Consider the following 23,641-nt stretch of genomic DNA (forward strand, 5'->3'; position numbering starts at 1 on the left):
CCCACTGGGGGGTTTCTGTACAGTCTGTACATTCTTTCAGTCCTGTGGAAACTTTGTCTTTTCTGAAATCCTGTAAAGCTGCTTTGTGACAACATCCGTTGTAAAAAGCGCTATACAAATAAATTTGATTTGATTTGATTTGATTAATTCTTCGTGGCAGACTTTCAACAAGGTGTTGGAAACGTTCCTCAGAGATTCTGGTTGGTTATTTGAGTTCCTGCTGCCTTTCTATCATCTGGAACCAGTCTGCCCGTTCTCCTCTGACCTCTCACATCAACAAGGCATTTCCGTCCACACAACTGACCGCTCACTGGATATTTCCTCTTTTTCGGACCGTTCTCTGTAAACCCTAGAGATGGTTGTGTGTGTAAATCCCAGTAGATCAGCAGTTTCTGAAATACTCAGACCAGCCCGTCTGGCACCAACAACCACGCCACGTTCAAAGCCCCTTAAATCCCCTTTCTTCCCCGTTCTGATGCTCGGTCTGCACTTCAGCAAGTTGTCTTGACCACCTCTACATGCCTAAATGCACTGAGCTGCGGCCGTGTGATTGGCTGATTAGCTATTTGTGTTACCAAGCAATTGGCCAGTGAGTGTACATCCATCCATGTCACTGAAAGCAAAAAATGCATAAGGGCACAACTGAGGAACCTCCAAAAAAAGATGGAAATTGCATTTTGCAAACGTGAAAATGAGAGGTCTCAGAATTCCTTCTCTTTCCTGGTAGCAGGACAGTTATTACAGCTACAGATGCTGAACAGGGCTGAACAGTTATCTCCTGTAATGAAGCAGGACAGGATCTCATGTGCTACATATGTTTATGGTTAGAGGACAGAGCTGCTCTACAGCCTTCAGCACTGTATGTTGAGGAGGCAACTGCTCTGTTCTGTTCTGTTTCGTGCCATAGCCTTGCTTAGAAGCCCACCAGGAGTCGCTCGAGAGCAGTTTAATGTTAAAGATAAATGAGGAGGAGACAGGGTAAGGTGCTAAATTAAAAATGATACTCTCCTGATGGGCCCAAAGTGGTGTTTTTAGAACGGGGCACATTATGAAATGTTAATGGTGCTGGCCTTCAGCGGACCTGTGTGTTTATGCACTGAGACAGGCGGGCCACCTTAGAGGGGCACAACCTACAAAGCTGAGCCACATAGTGCAGCGTATGCATATAGACTTTCATGCTAAACACTTACAGATATGATCTTGCACAGTACACATGCATGTGCACATGAATACACAAGAACGCTTATACATCCATGCACACAAACAATCTCTGCCTCTCTACCTCTTTATCTCTGATCAGATAAAACTCTTCATTGCTATTATAGAAGCTCTTATCATCATCTGGACCTTCAGCAGTGCTTAATTCCCCACACTTCATCGAAGCTACGGAGTGGTACCTCAATCAGCCTTACATCGGCTTAATCTCATCAACATCTAAACCCGTTCACTCAGAGAAGTGCCATTTTCAGAGAAGGTCATATTTGTCCGCAACCGACAAGCAAGCCCTGAAATGCTGACATCACTAAGATGGAAAACGTCAAAAACAAAAGACAACAGGAAAATAAACAGCTTTTGTTTTTTATTAAGCAACCCATTAAATCAACTATCAAACATTATGACAACAAAAAAAAAACTATACAGCAGGGAGAAACCTTAAAGGGCAGGTAATACCAGTCGGTAACGTTACACAGTAAGCCTAAAATAACCGAAGCGTCTGCAGCAGTTTAGACTCATAACCACAGTTAACAGGATAGGATAATGCGATAAGTCAGCGCTGCGGCTAGCACAGTGGAAGATTAACAGCTTTTCATCTGAAACGCAGTGCATATTACTGCAGCTGTTTTAAGACATTAGGGCTGGGCTGGAAAGAAACATTGCTGCTATAATACCATGTTGCTACTCAGATCCATCCATTTCACACCCCTTCATTTGACGGGGCAACTGTTTTCACAATGGAATTTCACTAATGTTTGTAAATGTCTCTCTTTAAATATTCATGTGATAATCATGACTTTTCTAAAGGTTTAAATCTAATACGTTTATTGATTCCTTCCGAGCTTTGCTGTGGAGTCATACAAGAACACTGTATTCTTATGCAGGAATGGAAATATATAGGATCCTTGTGTTAAGTATGGGAGTGTGAGTATAGTTGCAGCTGCACGCAGTGGGAACATGCAGTATAACTGTAACTGTGTGTCCATATAAGTCTATGAAATATAGCACTACTGAACTATAGGTGCAAAAATTCTTAATAAAAAAATAATGTCATTGTATGTGGGTACAGCTGACAATACTGTACCTGCCTTACAATGGAGCAGCATCATTTGTAGGAAAGAACTGCTGTAAATATTCTGTACATACCTGTGTGGTAGTGGAGCAACAGCTGCTGGCTGTGGTCTCCTGTAATTGTTGGTAGAAAGTCAACAGTCACCTGCATGCTCCCTCCCACACCAAGAGTCCCTATTGGAGGTTCTACAGAGAAAGGGCTATGAGGAAAAGAGGAACAGAGCGTAAAATGAACACAATGCGGCTTGTTGTTGTCATGTTCCAATATGCATGAATCGTCCTGAAAAAGACATCATCTAGAAGGCAGTACATATTGCTCCAGAATTTGTATTTAGCTTTCAGCAGTAATGGTTAATGGTATTAACACACCCCCATAGCACAACAGGCATTTAAACTTTACACTGGTAACAATCTAGATGGTCCTTTTCTTTGGGCCAGAGAACAAAACATCCATTATTTCTATAAACAAGGCGAAGGTTGACTAACCAGCCCACAGTACCCTCTTCCACTGTGTATCAGACCATTTCAGACAAAGCCCAAAGTCAGTGCCGTTTCTTGGACGTTGGTTACACATGGCTTCTGCTGTGCATAGTACAGTCTTAATTTGCATCTGTGGATGCAGCGACTGATGGTCGTTATCAATAATGATTTATCATAATATTCCAGAACCCATGTGATGTTATCCATCACAGAAGCTGAACGCTGAATTTTAATGCAGAGCCATCAAAGGAATCAAAGCTCATGAGCACTGAGTTATGGTTTCTGGTCTTGCCCTCTATGCACAGAGATTTCCATGGATTCTCTGAATCTTTTGCTGGTACCATCAGTGGGTGAAATGTCTAATTCCTTGCAATAAATCATTGATGAACACTGTTCTTAAATTGTTGGATTTTTGCTGAACCATTTGTTGAAAAGTGGTGAGCCTTGACTCAAATTTGCTCCTTAAGGCCTGGGCCTTTCCTGGATGCCAGTTTTATCCCAAGCATGATTGCATCACCTATTTAAGATGTTTTCTAAACACCCAACAACCTTCTTAATCTTAAATGGCTCTTGTCCCAAATTTTAAACATGTTGCAGGCATAAATTTCAGAATGACCATAAATATTTTGTCTTTGTACTGTTATAAGTTAATGTACAAATCACTGCATTTTCTTTTTATTCACATTTTACATTCTGTCACAATTTTTTTTTAAATGAGGTTTGCTGCATAACGCATCTCTGCAGAGAGAAATGCAGTCTCCTTTTTAATCAAATCATCTTTGCGCATGTCTTACCTCTGTGTGCTGAGGTGAAAGCTGGCTTCGCCATTCCCAATGTTGCGCACCAGTAGAGTTTTCTGTGATGAGCACTTGACTGGACACAGAGGAAAGTGGACGTGGTCGGGAAAGTCCAAGATTGCACGTGCCCCAATTGCCCTGATGGGCACCTCAAACTTCTCCCTCTCAGTCACACAGATCAGTCTGTGGATATAATCCTAGAGGAATGAATACAATGATACTGGTAAACTGAGGTAAATGAGTATGGAATCAACTCAAAAAGCTCTGCTAAATCTTCTATCTGGTGTGTTTATATGGAAAATATATATATGTACATATGTATTTACATAAATATGCAGAAAACACTGCAGTGCATAATGAAGATATTGCTCACTTTGTACTAGTATAGTTTTACAATGTACTAGTTTTATCATGTTCACAGCCTGATTTAAACTTCTACTCCTCCTTTGCATCAAAGTTGAAATTGCACATTGCAAAGCCACCTCATACGTCTCTGATGTAAGGAATTACTCCCTTTATTTCGATTCATGTGCCTATCGTAGACAATTAGGTCATAAAACCTCATCTGAAGGTTAGCTTGACCCTCTGAAAACCACAGACCATGTAATGAGCTTGAAATAGACTTGCCATATTAGACTGTACTATGGGAAATATTGTGTTGTTTTGTTGTTCTAATGATACATAACAGCTGGGGCAGTCCATCAGCTTCACCTGTGGCTGGGACTTCAAAAAACTCTCCAGTCTTGTTTCTTTCATGTTGAAAGTGTGTAGTGTTGACTTTTTCACTAAATAGACTGCAGTGTTGAGAGCTTTGGGGACTTGCTGCAGAGTGGCACTATGAAACAATCAGTATTAATGTGCCGCCACAGAAAAACAGATTAGGGAGCTACACAACAGACCAGAGAACGGTAGCTAATAGAGAGAGAGTGGGCGTGGGTGGGAAATTTGCGTCTCATAGGCCCCGTGCTCACCAAGGCACGCGCCTCCATTGCTTGCCCACGCATTAGGCCATAACGCAAGACTTGACATTGATGTTTCATCTCAGCAAGATTTACTCAGTGAGAATGATAGGGGACATGGAGGGTGTGTGAAGTTGGTTAGGTTAGTGTTATGAAACATTACATACATCAGCTCCTTTCACAACAGTTCCTGCCACACATATGGAAGTACAAGCAAAAGCTTTTGGGCTCCTGTAAGTTTACTGCCATGTGCCACTGCAAGTGGTGTCTATCTCAACTGAGGTAACTAGGGTACTATTAGTGTTGATGAACCCAGCTACCGTGAGTTTGACAATGACATATGGATTTAGATTAGATTAAGTGACCTTTATTAGTTCCACAACAGGGAAATTTCACCTCCGCATTTAACCCATCCGTGAAGTGAAACACCACACACACACACACACACACACACACACACTGTCCCCCATAGTTTAGCACAGTTTCAATACAGAATGTAAAAGCAGGCAGCAGAAGAATCAGCAGTCTTCAAATCCAGACCTTTATTCCAGTTTCTGATCCTGGATTTTGTAATCAGTAGTAGTAACTGAACTGTTGATGTAACTAATTTAACACAAAGCTATTTACAACAGCAATTTGCCTTGGGGAGGAGGACCAGGGTTGCTGTTCAGACTGGGTTTCTGCAGATGAACACAGAGCTCTACTTAAATATGAGCATATTTTACATTTGAACAGAAAAAGATTTCCAAAACTTCAAATGCAAAGACGCAACCCCTTCTCTTAATTTCACTGTAGTGTCATCATCTGGAAGTCATCTGAAAGCTACAGTATAGTATACCTTGTTCTCCTCTGGGGTGAAGAGAACGGTGAAGGTGCAGGCCATGCCTGGGGCCACTTTGTTGCACACGTCTACAGGACTGACCACCTTGAAATACAGGGAGTCTTCCTCAACCACTTTTACCAAGCGTGGGATCTGCAGGGGCAGAAGAACATGTATTGAGCCATGAGCTCTAGATAAATATAAACCATATAAACAAACTGTAAAGAAATAGACTGTATTATGCATATTGAACATTTTTAATATCTTGTAATTGTAGCATTTTCAACTTCACTCTTGAAAAGTGCTTGATTCATGTGTTGAAACAGGCGTATTAAGTAGATGAGATGTGTATAATTTCATTTAAGCTTGTTTGGTGTGTTTCTAGAGAAACATACTGAATCAGAATTAATGCCAGAGATAGTTTTGCAGTTAGAATTTGGCCTAAAACTTTTTTTTTTAATCAATTCATGGTGAAAAGATACATGCAGGTTAAGGCAAAATTTGCTGCCCTGGTTCCTATCGGCGCCATTGCCTGTAAGTTCCTAAGAAATCTCTGGATTAATGTTTTTACATTTCAACAATTAACAAATATTAAATTATGCAGAAAAATCATCCTTTAATACAGTGAGCTCCAACTGGTATTACACTGAAAGGGCCCGATGTGGCACACTGTCAGAGCAGAGAGCCACGAAGCCTTGTGATCTAACTGAAGATCCTTGGTGTAAATTCAGAAACCGAAGGATGAAAGCTTGCAGTTTTTCATTATGCAATCATGCAGGTCAATACTGCTTCATCATCTATCACACAGATTTGTTCTATGGTTTTGTGGTTTTACTGGTTTAGATATTGAGCAGATTTTTTTGGCTCTGGCACTAAGCTACATTTTTCAACAAACAAACCGTCCACTAGTCTAAATGTACATATATAAAATATAGATTTTAGTTTCCTTTTTAGTTTCCTTCATTCTCAGATTATTATCAGCGAGGTACGTGGAGCTAACCTAAGGTATAAGTATATAGGTATAAGCATATAGTCAACAACAAAACACAGCATAAGCTGCTGCATAATTGGGTTGATTTCCAGGTGTTGGTTTAACCATTTCATCGCAGATAGTGTCTCAGAATTATTAAGACTTCTTTGCTGTTAAAATATGCAAAGTTCCTATAACGAGGCCACTACAAACTGCAGTTATGAAGCCTAAGCTGGGACTGGTTTAGCTTTGTGATGAGGAAAAGAGCCACAGAACGATCTTATTGACGATACACTGCATTCCTCTGTCCCTTAATAAAGCAATAACCCAAGTCTTAACATACATCTTCTGGGTTTAGTCACTGTGTTTAGGCAACGTGGTGTAATTTTCCTTCATATCTCCCCACACGAAGAGCTATGTGTCTCAACTTACCATGAAAAGAGACAAACTACAAATTCTTTATTTTAGAGCCAAATCCATGGCTTCACATTCCAAAGCAGATGCTGTCCATACACCACTTTTTGCATGTTTTCCTGTTCTTAAAGGTAATGATTAATATAGTGCTGTTGCCCAGATGGACTGCAAACTAGTGAATGTGAAACAGCGCACTGGTTTAGAAATCAAAACCAAAGCACGACAGCGATAACTGTATCTCTTCACTTTCTGCCATTCATGCCACATGGGAAGCTGTAACACTATCACTGTCCAGAATGGCCCTACAGTAAATGGAGAGAGTATTTACATAGATTTTCATAAACAAGTTAAGTCACTTAAAGTGAGCTAAACGGTCATTACAATGTACAGTTCTTCCAATGATGATTGGATTTCTCTGTCATGGACTTTCTGATGGGAAAGTGGCTTTTGTGTTGAACACGGCAATAAACCTCTTTGTCCTACAGATGACCCCTTATGTAGATTTCAGAGGGGAAATGCTGGGCAAAGGAATTCTTTCTATTGAAATGATCAATCCAATTACAATTTAGCCCTTTTCTTCGATTATTCTTATTAGGTGATCGCTGTTGAACCCATTTACTATAGTGAACCCAATCAGGGTTAATTAATGACTAAATGACTGTGCCATTATGTCCCTCTCTCTAACAATCATCACACATATGCACACACATTTTAGATATATACGCACAAACGACTGCACCGAGTTTGACTGCACACGTGCTGAGCTATAAAGTGCTCAGCTCTTCTCCAAAGAGTCACCTTGTCATTATTGCGCAAAACCAGCGGCACCTCGTACGTCTCAGAAGGCATGTAGTTCTGGAACACAATCTCGGATGGGTAAGGCTGGAAAAAAGGCTGGTCCATATCCATGGCTGAAAACTGGGAACATAAGGGAAAGCAAGCATACCCCTCAGCATTGGACAGCGAACATAAAGGGCCATTTCTCTATAAGACCTCCAATTTCCTTCGGCTTTTGTCTGTAGCCACAAACTGTTTGACTTATTTCACATCAAACGGGTTTGATGCCATCCAAGTATCTGTTTTGCTGAAGGCGCTTCAAAATTCCAGAAGAGAAAAACAAAGAAGGGAGTTGGGAGGACACAGAAAAGGGGGGGGGCGGCGTAGAGTTGGTGTGTAATGAAAGAAGGAGGAAATGCAGGACAGACAGAGCGAAAGGGAAGAGACGGAGAATGGAGGGGAGAAGGAGAGGTGGGGGAGACAGCAAGGAAAGAGAGTGAGAGAAAAACCAGATGCAATGCACCCAGGGGGTATGATTGGAAAAGTGCATCTACTGTACTCTCAAGATGCGTAAATGGGGCGTCTCCTGTATAATTACCGCAGTCACATCCAGTTTATTTCCCATTCAAAAAGCCAAGCACAGGAAGGAGGAGATTCAAAACGCTGACCTACTTTCAAAAATAATTCAGGAACAACTCTTTTGTATGAATGTATATACAGTTACAATATCACTGCATATAAAAACACGGCAACCTTTTCAAATGTAATGCATACGAAGCCGATTACTATAAAGGACGTTAATAAATAGACTATTAAATAACACATTGTTTGAGTAAGCAGAGAGGCATCACTGATATTTTACCTTTTGGTGCGTTGTCTCACTCATATCTAACAGCTCCAGAATATGAGGTGGATGCATCTCGTGTGTATTAGCTAATCGCTCTTCTGTAGTCTGAGACATCTCACGTGCATACACAGATGGAGACAGCTGTAACAAGATAAGCTGCAATAAATCCCTCTATGAACAATGAGTACATTTAGTCCCGTTGGCAGTATCATTTAGGAAAGTATATGATTGCACCAGTGTAAACATTAGCTGTGTATACCCCATTCCCAGGTCCATTTCACAGCCACACAGCCATACAGAGCACACACATACACACATCTCTACACTATATTCCAACTGCATGTGTACAGCAATAACAAGAAATAAGCTATAATTCATAATTAGTCATAATAACAAGTAGTGTACAATTGCAGCTTTTGCTCTAACAATTAAACACGGTCTGCCATCAGTCTATCACAGAAGAAACATCAAAGTGCACTTACTATACTTCAAGGTCAGGAGCAAAAAAAATGATTTTAACTTCAAATATCAATGAATAATGGAAAGGGGAATCTGATTAATATTTAATAACTGCCCGTTTTGTGTGAGGTCCAAACATACAGTCCTTTCCATAATTCAAAGACAACAGAAAAATGCAAACCACTGCACTATTCTTAAACAATATTTCAGAAGGAATTCAAAGAATTCCATTCACGAGGGTCTGCCCGTGTTTATTAGCGCAGGGATGGGATATGGACTATATTTGTGAATTTAGTTTAGAAGACAGACTGAGATCGGTGTGGTTGAGACAGCAGAGTGAGTTGCATCAGTTTCATTTATGTAAATCTCCAAGAAGTCCTGCACTTCAGTTTTGCGTCTGTGCTCGAACACACGTTGGTTATGAGAAGGACTACAGGATCACCAGGGCTGGGACTGAGAAAAGACTGTATTAGGCCATGACTATCACCCCGTGACAGGGAAAATGAGCAGGGAGCAGGTCTGCTGATCTGTTTTAAAAGGACTCACCCTTCTGGCTCTGTCTTCATGCTTTACCAGCTTGGGATTTCTCGGCGCCACTACTTTTGATCTGAATCCTTCTGGCATCTTCAGGGGTAAACTTTGGAGAGCAGAGTGGACAGCCTGCACCTTTGAGGTCAGCATTGCGAAATGCAGCTACTTTTGCTCTTGCCTGTCATCAAAGCAGTAGAACAGTGTTAATTAGATGCTTCTGTGGTCATTAGAAGAGATATGGCCCTTTTTCACACAACACTGGAGCAAAAAACCCTTTAAACTGAAACCCTTTAAACCGAAACGGTTTAAACCGAAACCCTTTAAACCAAAATGCTTAAAACCGAAACCCTTTAAACCAAAACGCTTTAAACCGAAACGCTTTAAACCGAAACGCTTTAAACCGAAAACCTTTAAACCGAAACCCTTTAATCCGAAACGTTTAAAACCGAAACCCTTTAAACCAAAAACCTTTAAACCGAAACCCTTTAATCCGAAACGTTTAAAACCGAAACCCTTTAAACCAAAATGCTTAAAACCGAAACCCTTTAAACCAAAACGCTTTAAACCGAAACGCTTTAAACCGAAACCCTTTAAACCGAAACGTTTAAAACCGAAACCCTTTAAACCGAAACGCTTTAAACCGAAACCCTTTAAACCGAAACGCTTTAAACCGAAACGTTTAAAACCGAAACGCTTTAAACCGAAGCCCTTTAAACCGAAACGTTTTAAACCGATGTGCTTTAAACCAAAACGCTTCAAACCGAAACCCTTTAAACTGACGCGCTTTAAACCGAAAACCTTTAAACCAAAATGCTTTAAACCGAAATGCTTTAAACCGAAACGTTTAAAACTGAAACCCTTTAAACCGAAACGCTTTAAACCGAAACCCTTTAAACCGAAATGCTTTAAACCGAAACGTTTAAAACCGAAACGTTTAAAACCGAAACGCTTTAAACCGAAACCCTTTAAACCGAAACCCTTTAAACCGAAACGTTTTTAAACCAAAACGTTTTTAAACCGAAACGCTTTAAACCGAAGCGCTTTAAACCGAAATGATTTAAACCAAAACCCTTTAAACCGAAACCCTTTAAACCGAAACCCTTTAAACCGAAACGTTTTTAAACCAAAACGTTTTTAAACCGAAACGCTTTAAACCGAAGCGCTTTAAACCGAAATGATTTAAACCAAAACCCTTTAAACCGAAACCCTTTAAACCGAAGCGCTTTAAACCGAAGCCCTTTAAACCGATGTGCTTTAAACCGAATCCTTTTAAACCAAAACGGTTTAAACCGAAACCCTTTAAACCGAAGCGCTTTAAACCGAAGCCCTTTAAACCGAAGCGCTTTAAACCGAATCCTTTTAAACCAAAACGGTTTAAACCGAAACCCTTTAAACCGAAACGCTTTAAACCGAAACGCTTTAAACCGAAACGCTTTAAACCGATGTGCTTTAAACCGAAACGCTTTAAACCGAAACCCTTTAAACTGACGCGCTTTAAACTGAAACCCTTTAAACCGAAACGCTTTATACCAAAGCCCTTTAAACCGAAACGCTTTAAACCGAAACCCTTTAAACCGACGCGCTTTAAACTGAAAACCTTTAAACCAAAACGCTTTAAACCGAAACGCTTTAAACCGTAACCCTTTAAACCGAAACGTTTAAAACCGAAACCCTTTAAACCGAAACGCTTTAAACCGAAACGCTTTAAACTGAAACGTTTAAACCCGAAACGTTTAAAACCGAAACGCTTTAAACCGAAACGCTTTAAACCGAAACCCTTTAAACCGAAACGCTTTAAACCGAAACGTTTAAAACCGAAACGTTTAAAACCGAAACCCTTTAAACCGAAGCGCTTTAAACCGAAACCCTTTAAACCGAAACCCTTTAAACTGAAACGTTTTTAAACCAAAACGTTTTTAAACCGAAACCCTTTAAACTGAAACGCTTTAAACCGAAGCGCTTTAAACCGAAATGCTTTAAACCGAAACGTTTTTAAACCAAAACGTTTTAAAACCGAAACCCTTTAAATCGAAGCGCTTTAAACCGAAACCCTTTAAACCGAAACGCTAAATGAACGATAAACCGACAGACGTCGTCAGGCTGACGTTAGCACGCATGCTAATACTAGTCTACCCTCCAACTTATCCGCTTCGCGTCGGCGCTGCAACCTGCCGCTCGTCTTACAGCGCATGAGCCTAAAGTGTGCACCTGTTTGGTTAAGGAGGAGTTGAAGGAGCGAAAGACAGAAACTCGTAAAGGCTTTTACAAAGTTACTCACGAGCCTCGAGCGCGTTATCCTTGCTTCCCACAGCTCTCACGGCTTGGTGGTTGCTATGGCAACACGCGGACACCACGCCCTGCAGCAAGCCGCGCTGCGATTGGCCCACGGCTTTGAGTAACGGCGAGCTGGGCGAGTCGGGCTTATCTCTGCTGTGGCAACAAGACAACAGGGCGCGTGAGAGAAGAAGAGCCGGCGGGTGCGCTCATGTGAGAAAAGTCAAGCTGTAAACTGTCAAACGGAGACGTTTCCGTTCAGCACGTGCGCGTCTGATTTTAGGTACCGTCACAAGTGGATTCCAAAGTTTCCCGAGGATACCAGAAAAAAGTCTTTCAGGCGTGACGTCAGAAGAGACACGCCCTTCATGGGTTTCGTGCTTAGGTGGTTCTTTGCATGGTGGGATGGTTCTTCAAGAATGGTTTAACCACGAAATGGTTCTATATGGAGCAGAACCCTTGAATAAACTTCAAGTGCGTGGGTTCATGAATGGGCTGCAGTGGAAAACTTATTATTGGGTTTATTACTGATAATAAAAAGATCTTTATTGTCTTTCTCGTGCTGTTTCTATGCTGGTGGGTCAACAGAATAAGACTTATTTACTTTGTATTTTAGGTCCATGTTTCACATGAAAACTTTGCACTACTGAAACTTTCTCTCAAATAACCCAGCAGCTCCAATGTAAACTTGGCGCAGGCCTCTCTGTTTACTGGAGCAATGTATGTAATACACTGTAAACCCCAATATGTTCAATGAACCCAAAACATTTGGAGTAACACGTTGCCTCAAAAAAACTGATTTCTTAACCATTGAATAAACATAAAAGTTAAGGTTGACTGTACCATCATTTTAAGGTACACTGCATTGTTTGATTCAGTACAATAAACTATTCTATCATGTTATACTAATCTATACTTATTAGTTAGGTGGAAACTGATTGTTTGTTTACATAATTTAATATTATTTGTTATTTTTTCCAAACCTTTTAATTTGGCTAGTGCTAAATATGCACTTCATTTTATTACTAAACATGGGGTTGGGGTAATATGTGAATCTTTAGTCTTCAGCAGTATCGCACCTAGATATATTTGTATGTACTTCCACATTTACATAGCACTTTCTTGGTAAAGTTGTGGGTTCAACACTAAATGGGGAAAACCTGCCAAACTAGAACCTGCATACTTAAACAATTCCAAAATAACAGCACATCTATTGCTGTAAGAGCTACGAATAAAACAAAACAAAACAGATTGACTGGTTTTTGAAGGTTTATTGTAATGCAGTCATGTAAAAACTGACCAACAAGAAAGCCATTCTACATTAGGGATATTATATATATAACAAAGGGTTTTTATGTTTTACTTATCACATACAAAAATACACTTACCACTATATGTACGGACAGTTTGTTATGGGATAGACTGGTTAAGATTGTAATTTAAACACATGCTACTGAATAAAGGATTTCCCACTACTGTGGCAGCAGCCTCCTCCCACCACCTGTACAATGACTGTAGAGGTGGCAGGTGCTGCCACAGCAGTGACAAATACACTTAACAGTAGCATGTGTGCAAATCTCAATCTTGACCAGTATATACACACCAAACTATCTGAAAACATGGTGGGAAGTGTAAAATACCAACCCTGACCTGTAGGCCAAAACAAAGAAAGCCTATTTGCCAACACTGTCAAATGACCATGACTGTAAACGCCAATATACCCTTATTTTACACAAGACAGTGGAATCAGCTGTGTGCACTTTTCCTTTCAACTCCTCCCTACCGAAAGAGAACCTGCTGAACGAATTGAAGGTTGTGTTTACCATGCACCTTGGGTAGTTTGTGTACAGGTATGGTCATTTGACAGTGTTGGTGCTACTCTATTCACAGAACAAAGTAGCATACAGTGCATATAAATAAAGTCCCTGCCTTCAACAACAGAAACTCCGGCAACGGCACTTTGTAAAAACAACTTTTTCCACACTTTTTTTTTTCAATTGTTCACACACCAAATGTAACATCACTTTTTTCAACAGCCTTTGTACCTTAAGAGTTCTGAAATGGTTGTTCATGACACTTAAAACAGAATTTAAAATAAAAATTACAAATAAAAAAGATAGTTTGGCCCAAAAGGCCCATAATGATTCATTCAATAATGAAATTAACCAAATCGCCATACCCAATAACATCTTCCAAGGTCAAGCTGGGCATTTTACATCTACCACTGGTTGGTATGTTCGGACAGTTTGTTATGGGATAGACTGGTTAAGATTGTAATTTACACACATGCTACTGAATAAAGGATTTCCCACTACTGTGGCAGCAGCCTCCTCCCACCACCTCTACAATGACTGTAGAGGTGGCAGGTGCTGCCACAGCAGTGACAAATACACTAAACAGTAGCATGTGTGCAAATCTCAATCTTGACCAGTATATACACACCAAACTATCTGAAAACATGGTGGGAAGTGTAAAATACCAACCTGAAGTAAATCGTTTCTGCCAGCCTGTGAAGGAGCTCATGCTTCAACTCTTTTGAGACCTTAAGGTATGTTCCCTCCTTGAGAAGTCAAATTCCCCTCACGGAGTCTCGACATCTACGGAGAATTTTGGAATTAAGAAGTCATCGGGCCATGGCTTCCTTGCTTCTGTCGACGAAGTGGAGAGCAGCTCGGTATCTGCTGTAGACACAGTGTCATTCAGATTTTCAGATAAGCTTGATGGAAGGGAGACCAAATGGAGCACTGGAATGATCTTTACTGTTGGCTTCTCCGGCAGCTCTGATAAATCTGTGAGGTTGCAAAGTTCATTATCAAACTCTGGGTCTCGAAACTGTAAGTTGAAGTCGTATTCAAGTCCAAGTGAGTCTTTTATATACATAATCAAATCCGCAACTGAGCCAGGCCTCGATTTTAGCTTTAATTTTCGGACATCGGCTTCAGTTAGGATGACTCTCATGGTGGTTGATGATGCCATCTGCGGAGAAAAAAAGGCATTCAACAGTGAATAAAATGCCTCACTGTTACCATTAATTTACCCTGTACATTGTAAGGTAAAAGAGGGAAAGGGTCATTCAGATCTCTAAGCTGAAGTACGCAAAATGTTGGACTGTCTGGACTGCAAAGTTCATATGACCGAAGCTGTTCAGAGTACCAAGCTGTCGTGATCTTGCAAATGAACAGAACGTCTGTGTTCACAGCAATTATCTGAGTGATCTGCTTAAATTCAGGAAGGCCTGAACATGAGCCAGCTGAAAGCACACTGTCTACGTTGTAATCTATTCCATCAATACAGATGGAGGATGCTGTAAGAACAGCTGAAGTATTGGGGACTTTTTTTCGAAGTGCATTCTGGACGCTCTCTGGTAAAGAGGTAACCAACAAAGATGTTACTTTGGCCATCTCAAATTCTGGCTTGTAAAACGAACTGCAGTCTAGTTGGTAGCTGACAGCTTTTTGGTGTCTTACAGCAAGAGTCATAGGAACATTTTCTGAGCATCCCGAGCTCAGAATCAGGTGATAGCGCAGAATTCAGCCGCCTGGGCCGAAGTGAAAGGTAGAAAAAAGGACTCAACGACCGTGTCAGGGGCAGCGCAAACAGCGTATCCGCAGAGAAATACGCCATCCAATGGCTTGGAACATGATCCATCAACATAAAATGCTAGGCCAGAAGGCGACGGGGGTGGAAGACACGTCAGGGCGAATAGAAGTGTCACCGGCCAGACGGGTCTCGCAGTCATGCACGTCTAGAGTGGGACTGGAGACGTCGAGTGGTAACAGAAGTAAACGCATTAAAGCGGAAGAGACAATATCTAGTGAGGAGTGCGGACGCACAGTGAGGTTTTCGGTGTTCAACAAAATGTTTTCATAGCCTGCACGCTGCTGAGCAGACAAGTGCTGTGTAGAACAGTTATTTAGAAGCTGACAGACCTGATGAGAGGTGTGTAAGGTCAAGTCATGACCTAGAACAATTCTGAGCATCCCGAACAACCTTTTTGAAGAACCTGTGCTTTCCTTCCAATCTCATTGTCCACACTTCACACAGTGGGCCATACAGCTTTATAAGTTCGGAGTAATGCTCGATATAGTGGTGTTTGGGTGTTTCCCAAGCATCATTTCCCTCAGGAATGCAATGGCCAATAAGGAGAGGAAGGAGTCTGATTAGGCACCAGTTTTCATGGCCATGTCCTCCTATCGTCCCTTTCTTATCAAAGCCCTTCACAATAGGCTGTGGCCGATCAGTTTTGTCTGTGCAAGCATAAGGAAATGTTTTGATGGCCTCACTGATCACCTCTAATGTAATGCACTTCTTTGCCACCAAGTCTGCAATACAAAGAGACAGCTCTGTGGGAACTATGCCCTCCAAAATGTCATGCAAAGGGTCAGGGGGATGACCTCCAATTGCATGGAAAAAGCTCTCAAACGTGCAGCCCTTAAACGGACACTGAACTTTCTGGTTGTCTCGAAGATGTCTACTACGAAGGTGGGTGAAATACGTGGCATCAGTGCATGGTTCAAGAAACTCGCATAACAGACAGGTGCAGGTTGCAGAGAGTGGGTTTCAATATGGAACCGAGACAGGTGAGTCCTGAGAGTGCCAAAAGACCGGAACGTGCACAAACAGTCCTGGTGAGGGCAAGGAAAAGGGTTCATTTCTAGAGTAACCTCCATGCTTTATCCTATAATGTTTTAAAATCTGCCCCCTTTTGTCACAATTCAACTTGCAGTATTTACACTTCCAATTCATATTTTCTGTCCTCTGTCCACAAATCGGTCGCCATTGAACCCGTGAACCCGTGAACCCGTGCACGTGCTCACATTCCTAGCAACTAGCAGCTTAGCTGAAAAGTCCGCCTCTACTTGCTGAACGGCCTAAAACTATGCGCCACTAAAATAACCAGGCCAGCGATAATAACCTCAAATAAACAGCAACGTCTTAACCATTGGAGACAAACAAGCAAGATGCAATGAAATGGCTACCTAACATTGCATGGTGGACATGCTCATAGCAGCTTAGCTTGAAAATGTTTCTGATGATTTGCAAGTATACCAGAACATATGCAAAGCTGAAAACAATACGCAACCCAATGATAAACACCTAAATACAAGTCATAGAAAATACGTTGTGGTCGTAGCATAAACTAAACAATGGCACGATAGCACTTACGAGAGATACTGAGGCGACTAGACAACACAGAAATGACTGGCTGAAAACAGCACTTACCTCACCGTTCCTTGTCTTCTTTCCCTCCTTTTCTTCCTCCTCTTCTTTCTCTCATTTGTCGTTGTTATATTTCCCCCTTCCCCCTGGCTCTTCGTCCTCGGAAGCTCACACCTCCGCACGTTCTCGCTTCAGAAACATTGCGCAGCGGGCAAATGTACCTGGCTTTCAAAATAGCCAATGAAATCTTTCCATTTAGCAAATGGTGCAAATTGTTTGATTAATTCAGTCCAAAGATACAGGTTGTATGTACAAAGTGGTCAAAAAGGTTCCGTTTATCTAAAATGTTTGGGTTTCAAACGGGAAATCATTATATTTCTGTCCAAGAGACCCTAAATTTCCTTCGGGATCAATAAAGTATCTATCTATCTATCTATCTGTCTGTCTGTCTGTCTGTCTGTCTGTCTGTCTGTCTGTCTGTCTATCTATCTATCTATCTATCTATCTAATGTATTTGGGTCCATATAAAATGTTTACAGTGTAAGAATTTATCACAGAACAGGTCACAGGGTCACAGGGTGTACAGTAAGGCCTAAATAAGTACTGCATTTAGTCTCCACCAGATTTACCTGTTCCTTTTGAACCGAACCTTATTTGACCTAATCCCTAATACGCTGCAGAGTATTTCTGCATTGTTCCAGGTTGGGAGGGGCATGTTTCATAACATAGTTCTTGGCATTTCACGTGTACAGGTCTTGTGATGATGTCCTCCTGCTTTATTTTCATGTGTTAAATTGACATGATTGATGGATTTATGCTAACATGTAACCCTGTTTAATTCATGCGTAGCAAAGGGTTATTGGAAGGCACAGACATGTGAGTGGATTTGCTGAGATTAAGGTAGATTTTTCTGTGGCAGTAGGGGATTGCCTCACTTTTAGCTGATGTGCCAGTCACCTGACTTTGTCCATAATGCAAGTAGTGAATAGAATTAATAATCTGGAAGTAAAGTGGTGGACAGCAGCTGCCAGTAAACTTACACACAAATTGGTCTTTGGACATGTCTATATTTGTATACGTATGTGTATATAATAACCTACAATCATATTACTGCATATCTCACTTTATGTATGTGTTATGTATATATGTATATTATATACTATATATTCAATATGTACATTCCTGTATATAAACTTAATACACAGATATATAGATACATATAACACTGCATAGATAACACTGCATATTTATATTGTATGTTTCATATTTTATATTACATATTACATATTTCACATTTCACTTGTACACACATGTATATAACAGTTATATTTATGCACTGGTCACTGTTACTACCGCACTTTATGTAAATAATGTTATATATTGCACTTCTGGTTAGATGGTAACTACATTTAATTGGCCCTGTACTTGTACTCTGCACAATGACAATAAAGTTGAATCTAATCTAATCTAATCTAATCTAATCTAATCTAATCTAATCTAATCTAATCTAATCTAATCTAATACCTTGTGCATGTCCAGCCAAAGATAAGTATTAGATTTCATGGACATGTTAGTTTCCCATGCATGCTTGTATTTTTAAAGAAAATGCCTCTTAGGCATCCTGGCATAAACCCAGCATTTGGTATATTTTTGGTCATGTGATGTAATATTATTCTGTCTAGCTTCGCATCCCTTACCCTCATCCATTATCGTTCCCTTGCTACACTTCCCAGTAAGTACATCGTGCAACCTTTGGGGCCTCCCCGCTGCAGTAAAGGAATCCACTATGTATCATGTATGCAACATTAGCTTTATGGTGCATGAATTTACCAGCTAGTGGAAAAAACTGAACATTTCAACCAATCCACCCCCTCAAGTATCCACACCCAAACACTTGTTGTTTTTCTGAATGCCCATCCCACCTTCAAGATACATCAGAAAGGGGTTTCCCTGGTCTTTAAACCAAAAAATATTACTCTACAGACTACATTGGCACTACCACGGAAGATAAAAAGGCATGTTTACAATACATATAATAATATATAGTAATAATAATAATGCAAGTAATAATACATATAATATAGTTACAGTTTTCCTTTTAGCCAGAGTGCCCCTTTAAAACTGTCAGCTCTGCAAAATACGGTGTCAGGATGCATGCAAATGTAATTTAAGCAGGTTCATCAATATTATTACCACATCTAGATTGTGAGGTCACTTGCATTTGAGGGCAGGGCTGACAATTGCAGCCACATTTGAAATCACAGACATTTTACTCACAGAAGTTCAGAAATAAAATCATCTTTGTGATAAAAACATACCATATTGTTTACCATTTAAAATGTGCAAGTCCACATAGGCTGTACAAACGGAGTATAATGAGCATAATCCTCTGCTCTGGCAATAGGACTATAACAATAGACAAATACATTGATCCTTTAATCTCTCACCTTTTTAAAGTCCATGTTTTGTCCTACAATTTACTTGTGTTATATATTTCCCCTTAGGTTCACTTACGATATTTCCCCTTAGGTTCATTTACAAAAGAATAAATACATAAATAATAATAATAATAATAATAATAATAATAATAATTTTTGCATGACTATTTCCAACCTCTCTTTAGACCTTACAGATAAACAGCCTGTTTTAATTTGGACTCATATATCGCTGCTGTCAGAACAAAACTGCGTTTTTCAGTTTTTGACATAATTTGAAAGTACCTGTTGCCCTTGACATTGTATGTAAATTATATGATGAATGGACCTAAAGAAACATCCTAAAATTACTTGGACAAAAAAGTCTGGTTCCATTCATTTACAGTAAAAGTAAAGTAGTTTTTTTTTTCTCCTGTAAAATTCTCCTGTAAAAAAGTTACCATTTTGGAGATATGAGGTTTTGTTCTTTCAGCAGTGATATGCAAATACACTCTGTTTTGATTGGCTGTCTAACAACCTTATCCAGAAACAGATCAAGCTGAAACACTCTTTGTAACCTCAGTGTGAATCAGTGAACTTAAACTGCTGAAAGCTGGATATGTAAATGTGTTGGTATTTGTGACATCACAAAAACCAAATTCAAGACAGACAATTTTAGAAGCTTAGTTATCATATATGGACCGTATGGACGGGGAGTGAATGGAAAGTTTTGCAGCTTTAGCAATGTTTTCGTAGTACATCAAACTCTTACATTTCAAAAAGGGAGGATATTTGTTTTTCCATCATATCAGGCCCCTTAGCGTCTTAATGTGGAGACTCCATCTGTTAATGACTGTGTTATGAATAAATATTTATTTTGCCAGATTGCATCTCTCTCTTTTCTGAGAGCGTTGAGGTTCACATAAAAGAGCCAGTTTTTTTTGGGCAACATTTTGATGCATCAAGTCTGGCTGGAAATCGATTGTTTCTGTGGTTCAGAGACATTCAGCTTTGCCTAGTGCGATGTAAAACCTCAAAGATGGGATGCTGCGGTGAGGGTGTCTCCAAGGGAATGCAGAAATAGAGTGAGGATGACAGGAGGGGAACATGCCTTCTGTTTCAGCTCCACAAAGCCTGCTAGTCTCTCCTCTTTACCTCGTTCAGTTAAAGAAAAATGCCAGCCAGGCCTTCACTCGCATAGCCTTCTAGAGGGTAAATGTTTTTCCCTGAGTTGTACAGTTCGCAGTAATATCACATGCTAAAGTTGAGAATGATGAAGAAGTAGACGCTTTTTTCTTCCATTCATTCTTTCTTTTTGTTTTATTTTCATCCATCTCTCATTCAGTTCTGAAGTATGTTAGCAGATGGTCACTAGGCTGTGTGATCAGTTATTATCGCTTTTTAAATATTATCACAGAGCTTCAGTGGCAGCACACTGGGGGCGAGTCAGAGGGCATGCATGCATGATGTTGAGTCCTGACTGGATTTATCATCTTCTTAAGCTAGAATGAAATAAACCCCTTTGTTTGTCTTCAAGCTTCTCCCTGGAGTGCAGGCTGGTGAGTAGATCTTCCTGAATTCATTATCATGATGCAAACATCTGGCAGACTTTGCTTCTGATGCTGCGAGATGGATGGACGTTCCCCATGATGCGATGGTTACAATGGACTATTTAATTAAGTTTAGAGCAAATTAATGACTATGTTTTTGTTGTTGTTGTGGTTGTTGACAACGATGGTAGTGGTTGATGATGATGATCGTGAGGATGATGATGATGATGATGATGATGATGATGAAAAGCACTTGGCTTAATACATAGAGGCAATGAAGCTTCTTTTACTTGCCTTATTAGACTGTTGAATTAGCATATGGTAAGAATCTATCTGCCAAAGAAAATAAAGTGTAACATTTGATCTTTCTGTCTAGCTCTTCATTTAATCTGATTTGTTGTCAAGCAAATAAAGATCTGTCCAAAATGAGCATGGATTATAACAGGCGTACAGCAGAATGATCATATTATACATTCACACAGTAACTTTATTATATAAAGAGCTGTTTCAGATGCAGGTAACATGGGGATAGATTATAATCGGACCAGTGGGGCCAGTGCCCAGGGGCATCTGACTGCCTTGATCTTAGGGAGGCCTCAGACCACAAGGCCCATGGCGGCTTAAAGACTGGAGGCGGTTCACTGCAGATGCACAACGTTGGATGAACAAAAAGCCCTTGAATAGGTAATGACTACGTAAATGAAACAAAGGCCTCTCAGCTGGTACACTGCTATTTTAACACCAGAAATGTGCAGGAATATTGTATGGGACATAATAGTTTATTTCACCGTGATTGAGAATTCATAATTTTGTTTACATCATTTTTTTCAAAAGCTCAAAGTGGAAATAAACAAACACGAGCTGTTTATTAATGTCATGGTTTCCCCTTGTTCTTGGGTCTGTTTCCTGCCCTGTGTTGTAGCTATGTGCTTTCTGCCATGTGCTTGTGTTTTTATTTTGGTTCTTGTGCTTCGCCCTTTCCCCGCCATCCCCATTAGTATCTTCAACTGTCTCCTCCCTCTCCCAGGTGTGCCCCATTTGTTGTAGCCTTTATCGAGTCCTTTGTTTCAGTCAGTGTTTGTCTGGTCTACTTGTCGATGTAGTTGTTCTTTCCCTGCCTCGTGTTTTGTTTGCTCTTTGTGTTTGTTTAAGCCCTGTAGTTATTTACTTTGTATGTTGTATTTATACCCCGAGATGTCAGTGTGGCTCAGTCTATGCACACTCTCAACTCAGCATCTCCTTGCCTGCTGGCTTCTGATTTCCCTGACCAGCCAGCTTCTGAGTCTCCGGATCTGCCCCGTGGCTTCTGAGTCTCCGTATCTGCCCCGTGGCTTCTGAGTCTCCGGATCTGCCCCGTGGCTTCTGAGTCTCCGGATCTGCCCCGTGGCTTCTGAGTCTCCGGATCTGCCCCGTGGCTTCTGAGTCTCTGGACCTGCCCGTGGCTTCTGAGTCTCCGGATCTCTCCGTGGCTTCTGACTCTCCGGACCTGCCCGTGGCTTCTGACTCTCCGGACCTGCCCCGTGGCTTCTGAGTCTCCGGATCTGCCCCGTGGCTTCTGAGTCTCCGGATCTGCCCCGTGGCTTCTGAGTCTCCGGACCTGCCGTGGCTTCTGAGTCTCTGGACCTGCCCGTGGCTTCTGAGTCTCCGGATCTCTCCGTGGCTTCTGACTCTCCGGACCTGCCCGTGGCTTCTGACTCTCCGGACCTGCCCCGTGGCTTCTGAGTCTCCGGACCTGCCCACAGTTTCAGTATCTCGAGACCTACTTGTGGTCCCTATGTTCCCGCTCCCATTGCCACTCCTGTTCCCATTGCTCTCAGGGCCCCTCAGTACAGCCACTCCAGTGCTAGTCACTCAACACCCTGCTCCCACTTCAGCTTCACGTTACATTACATGTTCTCCTACACATCATGTGCCAGTCCCTGCTCAGCCACCTTTTCAGTTCCCAATTCAGTTTATCACCCAGCACCCATTACAGTTCCATGCCAGACCACACTTCCAGTTCTCTTCCCAGTCTGACCTCAATGTTTCCTCATGTGTCTAGATATTTTACCCCATGTTTTGTTTCTGTTCCCGTTTGTTGGAATGTTCGTGCCTGGTAACGTTACCGTTTTTGTGTCCATTTCTAGATTTGCATCTCTGTCTGTTCCTGTCACTGTAGTTTCTGTCTCCTAGTCTTTGATCTAGTCCTTTGTTTCAGTCAGTGTTTGTCTGGCCTACTTGTGACTTTGTCTGATGTAGTTGTTCTTTCCCTGCCTCGTGTTTTGTTTTTGTTTAAGCTCTGTAGATACTTATTTTGTATTTTGCTATTTTTTGGTTATTAAAGTCTGCTCGCACTTATATCTAGCCACCCTGCTAACTCCACTCTTGACAAAGTTATTTTTCAGGTTATTTTTTGCATTATTTTTGCATCAGAATGTTGGGGAAGGGGCCCTGCAAAGATGCTTGTGCCCCATGAGACTATGATCCATCCCTGAGTTACAGTGAACTAACAAACAAATAGTGAAATAATTTAATATGATCTTTTTTATTGTATATTGGTACAATATAGAACTTACATTTCAAAGTACATGTTTTGTTTTCTACCTGAAAACAAGTTTATACATCCTTGACAAGGAGCTCAATGTATGTTTCTATGTATTAGTTGAGTTTAACATATCGGGGGGGGGGGTGTATATGCTTTGTCCTTTTTTTTTCTTTAATTTTAAATTCAGCAAATAAACTAATAATTGCAGAAGTGCTCTCTGTAGAGGATGTGTTAACTTACATTTTCACTTTCACAATCCACACAACACACGACAAGGCCTTCCATGTAGGAGCACTACAATATGCAGCGAGAGGTTCTGCAACTTGAACAACAGTTTTTTCACCTACAACATTTCCTGACACTGCATTAAGGCTCAATA

General features: G+C 40.8%; 1 protein-coding gene across 1 annotated transcript in view; it reads right to left on the minus strand.

Annotated features, from left to right (window-relative positions):
• hydin (HYDIN axonemal central pair apparatus protein) overlaps positions 1-11,689 on the minus strand; it is a 123,358-nt gene extending 111,669 nt beyond the window's left edge. Inside the window, exons 1-7 of the mRNA XM_037540214.1 lie at positions 11,619-11,689; positions 9,356-9,518; positions 8,366-8,491; positions 7,525-7,644; positions 5,361-5,495; positions 3,561-3,760; positions 2,362-2,486 (exon numbers count right to left, since the gene is read on the minus strand). Coding sequence (XP_037396111.1) covers positions 2,362-2,486; positions 3,561-3,760; positions 5,361-5,495; positions 7,525-7,644; positions 8,366-8,491; positions 9,356-9,490 — 841 coding nt within the window. The 5' untranslated portion in view covers positions 9,491-9,518; positions 11,619-11,689. The remainder of the gene's footprint in view (positions 1-2,361; positions 2,487-3,560; positions 3,761-5,360; positions 5,496-7,524; positions 7,645-8,365; positions 8,492-9,355; positions 9,519-11,618) is intronic.
• Between the last annotated feature and the right edge of the window lie 11,952 nt (positions 11,690-23,641).

The sequence above is a fragment of the Pygocentrus nattereri genome, chromosome 7 (assembly GCF_015220715.1).
Source record: "Pygocentrus nattereri isolate fPygNat1 chromosome 7, fPygNat1.pri, whole genome shotgun sequence".
Taxonomy (NCBI): Eukaryota; Metazoa; Chordata; class Actinopteri; order Characiformes; family Serrasalmidae; genus Pygocentrus; species Pygocentrus nattereri.